The sequence below is a fragment of the Cucurbita maxima genome, unplaced genomic scaffold (assembly GCF_002738345.1).
Source record: "Cucurbita maxima cultivar Rimu unplaced genomic scaffold, Cmax_1.0 Cma_Scf00024, whole genome shotgun sequence".
Lineage (NCBI taxonomy): Eukaryota > Viridiplantae > Streptophyta > Magnoliopsida > Cucurbitales > Cucurbitaceae > Cucurbita > Cucurbita maxima.
In genome coordinates, this window is record NW_019272040.1 from 1975042 (window position 1) to 1985654 (window position 10613).

At 36.5% G+C, this 10613-nt stretch overlaps 2 protein-coding genes and 1 pseudogene across 3 annotated transcripts in view; all 3 read right to left on the minus strand.

Annotated features, from left to right (window-relative positions):
- Nucleotides 1–385: 385 nt before the first annotated feature.
- Nucleotides 386–1873, minus strand: LOC111497647 (auxin-induced protein 22D-like). The gene is made up of 4 exons (XM_023148493.1): nucleotides 1453–1873; nucleotides 1158–1363; nucleotides 985–1084; nucleotides 386–893 (listed from the first exon to the last, which is right to left on the minus strand). Exons 1-4 carry the CDS (start codon nucleotides 1659–1661, stop codon nucleotides 821–823), a joined length of 588 nt encoding a protein of 195 aa, XP_023004261.1. The 5' UTR covers nucleotides 1662–1873; the 3' UTR covers nucleotides 386–820.
- Nucleotides 1874–2641: 768 nt separating this feature from the next.
- LOC111498063 lies at nucleotides 2642–6153 on the minus strand (annotated as a pseudogene).
- A 500-nt stretch (nucleotides 6154–6653) lies between these two features.
- LOC111498033 (light-inducible protein CPRF2-like) overlaps nucleotides 6654–10613 on the minus strand; it is a 6783-nt gene continuing 2823 nt past the window's right edge. For both annotated transcript variants that reach the window (XM_023149088.1, XM_023149087.1), the window contains exon 6: nucleotides 6654–7213. In XM_023149088.1, the coding sequence (XP_023004856.1) occupies nucleotides 6866–7213 (348 nt within the window). In that variant the 3' untranslated portion in view covers nucleotides 6654–6865. The remainder of the gene's footprint in view (nucleotides 7214–10613) is intronic.

The following is a 10613-nucleotide window of genomic DNA, read 5'->3' on the forward strand; positions in this document are numbered from 1 at the left end:
GTTGACACTTTCTTGGTCGGATCAGCCTGACAAACTCGAAAATAGGATTACAATCCAACCCTATTTTTAAGATTATTATGAAGATTAAAAATATTTGAAGTTTGTAACTGTGCTGATATATATTGTGGATAAATATTTTTTTTTCTTTTATTTAGTTCTTAAAAAAAATAATAACCCAATAACCCAACCAACCGTGTGAACCCTATTCGGATTCCTCAAATCACCAACTCAACCCGCCTGAATTTTTTAGGTGTGTCCAACAAAATTTTTCAACCCAATTCAATCTAACCCGTGTATACCCCAAGGACAAATAAGTCCAAAAAAATCTTGCTAGCAAAGATTTAACAGTTTCATATCAAGTTTCTAGAAAGAAACAAAAATCCGATAAAATAAAACCACTTGATCTTATTTGTCTAAACAAATTCAAAGAAATTTGAGTTTGTTTGAACGGATCCAATATCATATGACATCATTAACCTACAAATCAATCCAAAGAATTTCACAAACATAAAGAGTTACAATAGTTCGAACACAAATACAAAGACTTTCACACACCAATCTTCGACACGATAAATTCAAAAGTTTAAGCGTATAGATGAGAGTATACAAGTAATCAATTTCCAAAATTCTCGAACCCAAAATAGATTTTGAACGTATGATTGAGTAAAAGTGTGTCAAATGTATATGGGATAATGGATAACCCTCAATACAATTTGGATCTAAATTCCTTTTGCAATGAAAAGATCTAAAAAAACAAAAAACAATCTCTTTGTTCTTTACATTCTTCTCTTGTTAGCTGTCAAGTTGCTTCAATGGAAGTTTATAAACGTCCAAGCCCTTTGGCTTCCGATCCTTTCATGATTCTCAGCCTTTTGCAAGAACAGATGAACATTCTGCACGTTTCAAAGATTTCAATTTTCGATCAGAAAGGTTCTTTATTGCTTAGTTATGAGAAATCTATAAAAGAACGAAGATCGAACTTACTCCCATGGGACATCGCCTACGAGCATCCAATCGCTATCTTTATCTTCGTATGTTGGAACGTAATCGGATCCATTGAAACCTTCCTTCTCAGAGTAACCGCCTGATATTGAACCTATCGTTAGACTAACTAATTCAAAAGTTTAAGCTGATAGATCATTAGTAATTTCTCTTACCAAGATTGAAGTTGAACATGTTTTCCAAGGCTTTTACAAGCTCCACGTAGCTTTTGTAAATGGTTAGATCGATCTTCCTCAAGTATGGAGCTCCGTCCATACTCACTTTCACGTACCCTCCGTTGCAACTTTCCGCCTCGCTTTTCTTTCCAGCCAAACAATTCTTTCGATACGATCGAATCGGTGGCCATCCAACAATTTGCCCTCTATAAAAGGCAATTTATAGACTTAGACAAGTTTTTATCATGCCTCAATTACTTATATCTTTTAAGTGTATCCAAGATCTAGGACTTACTTGGAGGGAGGAGGTTGCGAGCTCTGATCGGAGCCATTCTCAGCATCCGAGACACGACTGTCATTTTCCTTATCAATCTCTGAAAAGGGTCTCTTGTTAGGCTGCGATCCGCAGCGGCGGTCGGGCTGGTCGGAGCCGGGGAGGCCGAGGCGGAGCTCGGTGGCTTGGAGGTTGAGATCTCGGTCATCAGAAACAGCCAATTTAGCCATTAGATTGGGAAATTGAAGTGTTTGAAGATTAGAGGGAAATTGAAGTGCGAAGAATTATGAAGAAAGTTTCTATTTTTGGAGTTGAAGAGAAAGTTTGCAATGGAAAGAGAATATATAGAATGGGAGGGGGATAATTGTTAAAGCCGCACGGTATGGTCTGCATGAACTCTACCAAACAAATTTTGACACGTGTCTCCTTTTTTTGCATTTTTTTTTTTACATAAATTTAAAACCAACAAACAAATAGATAAATAAATAAAAGTGGATTTTATATTACCTACCACTAAAAATATATATTATGTTATAAATTCAGAAGTATTAGGATATATAATTTTCTAAATATATTTCATGGCTAAACTATTTTTATAACTACTATCCATTTTCTTTTAATATAATACATTTAAATTATACATAAATGGGTATTATTTCTGTAATATTTAAATAATATATGAATTAACTCAATATTATTTATAATTTCTAAACTAAAAAAAATAATATATGAAGATTTTATTGTAGTTTACATCATATCATTTAGATGATTTAATTCTATCTCGATTTTTTATTTATATTACGCGTCTTGATATTATTTATTATTATTATATATATATATAGTATTAAATTAAATTAAATTAAGAAGAAATACAAAGAGGATGACACGTGAGCACCGATCCAACGAGATGGCGGTGACACGTGTGGAAGGCATCTCGTGTGCGTGAAGCGACAGATATGAATGTTCCCCGAAAGAAGGACACGCTGGAAACTGTGGTTCCACGTGGAGGGGACAAGACTCGGACAATGACAGCCAATAAAGACCTTGGACCAGAATCCGACGGCCAGGATTGAGTTTTCTCGGATCCTCAAATCCAGGGCCGTCCGTTGGAGTTCAAAGCATTAAAAAAACAGCCCCATGTGATGAGAGGGCCCCACGTAGACTAATTGGACAAAATGGAACCTCATGGGTCCTACTCAAGTGGGACCCGTTTTATTTTTTTATTTTTAATTTTTTTTTTATTAAGATTGTTTGATTTGATTAGCATTTTGTTAGGAATGCATGTGGTTTCTACGAAGGAGAGTTACTCTGTCTCGAGGTGTCGGGTGGCTGTGTGTTATAAATTGCTGAAGCCAACAAGAAGGGCATGATGCAGAGTGCTTTTGATTCAAGGAACTGCATTGCAGCTCCCACATCCTCTTCCATGAGCTTAGCAACTTGTCTCTCTGTACCGTCGTTCAACGACTTCGACGACTTCTCCCATTCGGGTCGATTCCTACCGCCTTCACTTCCTTCTTCCTACAATACAAATCCCCATCTCATTAAGATTTTGTTTTTAACTATCAAGCACGTAGAAAAGACTAGAGGAAAAAAAAACATTTTTAAATGTAATATCCCACGTTAGTTGGAGAGGGAAACTCAACATTATTTATAAGGAAGTAGAAATCTCTCCTCCACACGCATTTCAAAACCTTGAGAGAAGATCCAAAAAAGACAATATCTACTAGCGATAAACTTAGACTCTTACCGTTGTGAATTGTGAGATCTTTCATCAGTTGGAAAGGGAACAAAACATTTTTTATAACAGTGTGGAAATCTCTCTAGCAAACGCGTTTCAAAACCTTGAGAGGAAGTCCAGAAGGGAAAACACAAAGAGAACGATATCTACTAACGGTGAGCATGCGCTGTTACAGTTGTGGACTGTGAGATCCCACATCAGTTGAAAAGGAGAACGAAGCATTCCTTATAAGGTGTGAAACCTCTTCTTAATAAACACATTTTAAAATCTTAAAGAGAAATTTAGAAGGAAAAACACAAAAAGAACAATATTTACTGAGGGCCGACTGGCGGACTTAGATTGTTACATTAAAAGTACCATCAGAGATGATGGTCGGATGTCCCCTCCAAGTGGTGCCACAGCACCACCTCCACCCAATCTACTCATACTCAGAACCTGCAAAGTACATAAATTCAACCATGGATATAAATACTAGGATATGAAAAGTGACTGTTACATCCAAGAAAAATGAAAGAATATACAAGGGCATCTAAAAAAAACTCGTACAGCCACAGCCATCCTTCTAAAATTTATAACGTACCTCACCTCAACTCCATAGATATCATTCTTATAAAGAATGAAATACGCTTAAATAAGGAACTGGAAAGCAACCGGTTCTACAGCGAACCACAAATACGTATATCGACAGTGCACATACATAGATATCAACTGCTATCAAGTTTGTTTAACCAGAAATATAAGGTCAATTTGATTATGACTATGAGATCTCTAAAATGATTTCGACTTCGCTTCAGTAGAAACATTTAAGAAACTTGTTGATTCAACGGAAAAGCTAGAAGGATATTAATTTACCTTTACTTGGGAGACGTAGGAACTTTACGTAGTCCACTATTTCATCGAGCATAGCAGCTCTATCCGTCTACCCAGAAAGGGGAAGAAAATGAGTACACACTAAGATTGAGAATCCAAGAACGTTTAGAAGACATTGCATTATCTCTAGGAAATAGTAAACAGGCTACTCAAGCATCCATGAAAATCTACTATTTTAAGTGGAGGAGAGAAGATATTAGCATCAAAATGTCCCCCTCCCTCTTTGAAATGGGTCCTAAATAAACTATCAAAATATAAACCACACATTTTTCAATTTCATAGGTGAATGTATGTAACCGCCCAAGTCCATCGCCAGCAGATATTATCCTCTTTAGTCTTTCCCTTCCAAGTTTCCTTTCAAGGTTTTAAAATGGGTCTATTAGGGATACATTTTCACACCCTTATAAAGAATTCTTTGTTTCCCTCTCCAACCAATGTGGGGATCTCACAATTCACCCACCTTGGGAGTCAACGTCTTCATTGACACACTATTCGGTGCCTAGCTCTAATACCATTTGTAACCGCCCAAGCCCACCGCTAGCAGATATTGTCCTCTTTGAGCTTTCCCTTATGAGCTTTCCCTCAAGGTTTTAAGGTGCGTATACTAGGGAGAGGTTTCCACACCCTTATAAAGAATGTTTCGTTTTACACTCCAACCAAGATGAGATCTCACAATCCACCCCTTTGGGAGCCCAGCGTTCTCACTGGCACACCGTTTGGTGCCTGGCTCTAATATTATTTGTAACAGCCCAATCCCACCCCTAACAAATATTGTACTATTTGGGTTTTCTCTTCCGGGCTTTCCCTTGAGGTTTTAAATGCATCTACTAGGGAAAATTTTTCACATTTTTTTAAGAAATGCTTCAATCCTCTCTCTAACTAACGTGGGATCTCACGGATGCATTCATGTAAAGGAAAAATTAGAGCTATTGACAATTAAGATCTTAGCCATGTAGGGAAAAATCACCACAGGTTATGATCATTTGAAATCCTTGTGATCAAATGTTTTTCCAGGTTAGTTATGCAAACAAGATTTTGGAAAACAACAAGAACACGAAAAGAATCTATGCTCATTTCTAAGGATTAAGTTTCAGAATTTATAAACCAAAATCGAGAACTCGTGAATTGTCTGAAAGTGAAATGGGAATGATTAGCTCGATACTCCAATGACTTAAAATCATGAACAATCACCTTATTGACGCTCGGAACAAGCTCTTGTAAAGCCCCAATTCTCTCTGCAATCCTTTCTCTTCGTAACTATAACAAAAGGGAAGTAGCAATGAAAATTACTCTTAAGACAAGATAAGTAAATAACTAATCTGCCAACGGTCACCCGTTTATGATTTCTCCAAACTACTTTCTATCTTACCCGCTCGGCAATGCTATGTGGATCAGTCGCCTGCCCTCGTCTGGCCCCTACCCTAGGGCGCATTGCTGGTGGCTGCGGAGTTGCGCTCATTGTAGCATGCACTTGTTGGCCTTGATAAACCTGCAAAAAGATTGAAAAAGAGTCACTAAATCCCACAAAAAAGAACAACCATGTCAACAGATATTTAAAGAACAATAACTTGGTCCAAGCTCAATCCTAAAGGAAAAGGGGTTCCACCATGAAACCTTGCTCCACCGATTCCACTTCCACTTCCAATCTCAGTGATGTGGCCAACGCCGTCGCCGGAACTAAGTTGAAGCATCGTCGGAGCTTGACCTTGAGCCGCCGACGTCGCAGCAGCAACATCTCCGTCTAAGTCCCGTCAGTTCCAGCTACCTTGCTCCACCGAACCAAAAGGGGAAATCCCAAGAATCTGCTCGAAGAAATCATCGGCCAGTGTAGCAGAATGATTGTTCGCCATGGAACTGAACTCGAACGGGGGGAAACTGAATCGATTAATAACGGAAACGAAAAGGGGATTTCGAATAGCATCTACATGCAAGATGTTTGTTTGGTTTCGATCTTGATGTTTTCCCCTTTCTCGCTGTGTGTGTCTGGAAGTTGTTTCTTTGAGTTTGGTTCCACGGAGAGCGTTGAAGAACGAAGAGAACAAGATGAAAACAAAAAAAGAAAGCTTTATCCTGCTTAAGAATGTTGCTACTTAATACAAAAGGGGCTACTTTTTCGCCAATTTACATTTCTACCCCGTTTGGATTCTTAATCGACTAAAAAAAATGTCATTCTACAAAAATGTCGGGAAATCAACTCCTGCTTCAGATCACTGACTAAATTCAATTCCTAACCACGTGTCATAATAGAGAAACAAAACATTCATTGTAAGAATGTGAAAAACCTTCTTGTAGTAGACGCATTGAAAATCTTTAGAGGAAACCTGAAAGGGAAACAGGAAAAATCCAAAGAAAATAATATTGGATAGCAATGAACTTAGCCCGTTACCTTTCTAAGCTTGAATTGAAACATTACTTGTAAGGACGTGAGAAACTTCTTCTAACGTACACGTTTTAAAATCTTAAGAGGGAGTCTAGAAGGAAAAGCCCATATCTATTAACAAGACGATTAGAGATTCAAATAATTTGAAGCTCGAATTTAGCTTAGAAAATAGAAATGTCGATCAGCCTGCTTTGTTCTGGTTTCCTTCAAAGAAAGTGAAACAAAGTGAGAGATTTGTCAACTACAAAACTGATTTCTTTAAAAAAGAAAAAAACCTAAACCAACGAGATCCGAGTCTTAATACAGAGTAGTGGAGCATGAAATGAAAATAGAATAGAAAAGAAAAGGTAAGAAGAGTATTTTTCTTATCTTATTAATCCTAGCCCACAATCCCCAATGAAAATATAAGAGGAAATATTGCTTACAAAAACGACAGATTTAATCCTTCAGTTCTTTTGATTTGGAGCTGCATGCGACGGCTCTGCATCCCAACCTGATACGGGGCCATGCATGGCATGCTTCTGCACAGGATCAATATCATCAATTACATGGTGCACGGAGGCCATATCAGTCATTTTGGTTGCCACGTCATTCTGTGATCTTCCGCCAGGGCCTTCCAAGTTTCGGTGATGTGGAGGGCTGTTTCCGAAGGCAGACATATTTTGGTGGAAGAATTGGGAGTTGGATTGCATTGGCATTTGGCTACTCACAAATGGCATTTGGCTCTGAGACATGGCAACAAGCAGTGGGTTCACTCCTGTCAATCTTTTCACTGTTTCTTCAGACATTTTCACCTGAAAATATACGTACAATGTTAAAAAAAATATCCTATGCTTTCCCACAAAAGAACAGGCAGAGGCATTATAGATTTGAAACTATTGGAGTATTCTGTGCCATCAGTGAATGCAAATCACCACTACTGACATTGCCACAAGAAACCATCCAACCACCGAAAACAATGAAAATGAGAGCAAGACAGAAGTGAAACTATTTGATAACAGATTATTTTTTTGGTTTTGAAAATTGTGTTTGCTTTCTATATTTCTTAAGGAAACATTTAAACTTTTAACAAAATTTCTATAACAATAAAAGATTTTTAAAAGAATATTTTTAAGTTTTTATAACTTAGTTTGGATTTTAAAAACATGTGTAAAAACTAGGTACAAATTCATAGGTGAAAGTAATATTTATAAAATTAATTTTTAAAAACCAAATAGTTATCAAATAGGAGCTACTATCATCCATGTGCTTGCATGTCTTTTTTTTAAATAAAAAACAAGAAACAAAGCTTTCAATTAAGTGAATGAAACGAGACTAACGCTCAAAGATATTGAAAAAGAAAACAACTATCGCTGACATGAGGGTCGTATCCTAACATATTAGGCAGGCCATGTTACAAACAAAGAGCATTTCCAACAACAAACATACAGATGTAATTGAAACTGGCAGTTCATGCAAATACAATTTTAACATCTAAATGCAATCGTAAGCAAACAAGCTACATTTGTAATTTGTAATAAGCACGGTTTTTTCTGGGGGGAAGGGATGGAAGTCTTAACATTTTTTTTTTCCCTTAAAAAAAGAACTTACCATCTAATAGAAAGGAGGTTACACATGTATCCTCGTAAAAGAAGGAAGCACAAAATTTCTTCTTACCGCCATTCCTCAACTGAAGAACAATTGAGAAAGGCTTCCTTCATGACTGAGGAAAGACAATGAGTAAATAAGCAGCCTTTCATCGGCTGTTTCCCTAATAGTTCATTCATACTTGCATTTGAACTTTTTGTCCTCGATTCTGTTGTTACCTAGGAGGTTCTTTGACTTTGATTTCTGGATTTCTTCAGTGGTTCTTTAACGTTTCAATTTAGATTTCATAGTTCCTTCCTTCGATAATTCATTAATTCTTAGTTTTTATCTAACGGTTGAAGTTACGTCTTTCGATAATGAAGTTTACTCAAATTTTAAAACGATATAAGACTGTGTATTGTTAATGCTTACCTTTTGGATTTCTTGCTTATATACAGACAAATAATACATGAACAAACAATTTAAATAAATCCCTCTTCACCATTTAGAATCATCAACATTTTTGTTTGGTCCTTAAATTTCTTGAACTCCATATATGTTTGGTACTTATATTTCAAAATCTTGCCATTTAAATACTAAGATTTCTGATGGTTCGAAATAGATGGAGAAACTTCCTTTTGTTGGCTGTCGGAAGGACAAATGAGGAATTCCGTTCTTGTTATTGGTGTGAATGTGAAGAATCGACCGAAAGAGGAGGGAAGAGACACCGGTCTTTCAATTGGTCATGGCTGCTATAAACATGGAAAACCGGGTTCTGGTCTTGCTTGCACGCTAAGAAACAGAGAAGACTTTTGTATTGGTTCGAGGTTCTGGGAAATTGGAGTGGTGGGTAGAGAATCGAAGAGAGGGTGAGAGGAGAGAGGAAAAAACACTGATACCATCACAGTAATATTTTCTTAAAAATGTCAAAGCAATTTTTCCTTACAGTAGAGCTGATATATAGTTAAATGATATGGCCTATCCCGAACCATATAGAAACAAAAATCACTTCTCTAATGATTGGTCTATTGCTCCCACAAAATTTTTGACGAGTGTTTACTTTTCTCTAAAAAAGAAAAATTATCTATTCTCGCTCGCATTCCCGGTCTCCTAACGATAAAAAATTTAGTGACCTTATTGTCCTGTCAGGAAGCATGGTTCTTTAGGGACCTTGAATTTTAAATGGTAAGACTTCAAAACTTAAGAGGGGCCAAATATTTGTAGAACTTCATAAACCTTCACATATTCGATCCAATTCACCAAAAACCTCTACATATTCCCGAATGTTCTACATAGATCTTCATTTCTAACTCATCCCCCATTTTTAAGAATATTCTGCATAGACATTCATTTCTAACTTATCCCCATTGTTAGTCCAAGTCCACTAGCTCCATGAAATCTTCATCAAGTGCCCGAAGTCTTCTATAACTTCAAGGACTCCCAGAAAATTTTATATCTTCTCCTAATTGGGGTTACCTATCCCAGCTATGGATTATTTCTTGAAGGGTAATCAGTCAGCAACTATTGGCGTCACAAATGGTGATACATTGAGAAAGCAAGTACATCTTTAACTAAGAAGCATTAGATCGACATTTATACCATCATCAACTCAATGGTGATCAACAACAGCCACACTAACAATAGTGGTAGAAGTGAAATCACGGGCATTTAAACTTTTAGAAAGCTTACACCGTCTTCATTAAGGAGCATCAGAAAATATAAGATGATTCCTTTCTCTATATACCTTCACTCATTGAGGTACAAAACAATTGAAATATGTCAACAATATTGTTCGTAAACTTAGTTCTGGTGCTTTTTCTTTTTCCTTGCTACCGTGAATATTAGGCTAGTTTAGGTATACCAAGACTATTCTTGTAGAACAACTGATTTACCTTACTACTTTGGTTGCCAAGGTTGTTCACAAGATTCTAGATAGGTGGTCATCATTACTTCAACTTGTTCCCTTTAACGTCTTTTCCATCTGCATTGGCTGACCACAGCTAACTCATGGTTGTCACAGTTTTGGTTTTGGCGAACTTCTAAATAGTCCAAACTATCCATAAAGGAAAACTTCAAACTAACGCATAAATGACCAAATTTGGTTTTGGTTTTGGTTTTGCTGCACTTTAAAATTAGTTCAAGTTCTTTTTCATGAAGAAAAACAGCGGAAAAGTGCATTTACCTAAAAAATGTGGAATGATACTCTTGATTCTTGAATGGAAGAAAAGCATGAAAAAGGCATAGTTAAAGAAAATAAAGAAGTTTGTGGAGACAGAAGAGTGGAAGAGACAGAATCTGAAGGAACGGGAGGAAAAGAGGATCATCAAGATTCGAGAGCTATCAATGTAGATGAAGAGGCATGCATCTGAAATTGAACCACTCTGCATGCGAGAGCCTAGGAGCCTAATTTCTGCTTTAGATTAGATGGTCAAAGTCCTTTATGTCTTGTTCTAGGTCTTCTATGTTATTTTTCTTTTTCTTCGAAGATTTTTCATTCCTTCCGTATACCAAGGGGATAAATATATATATACACATACACACACTTGCATATATGAAAAAAAAAAAAAAAAAAAAAAAAAAAAAAAAAAAAAAAAAAAAAAAAAAAAAAAAAAAAAAAAAAAAAAAAAA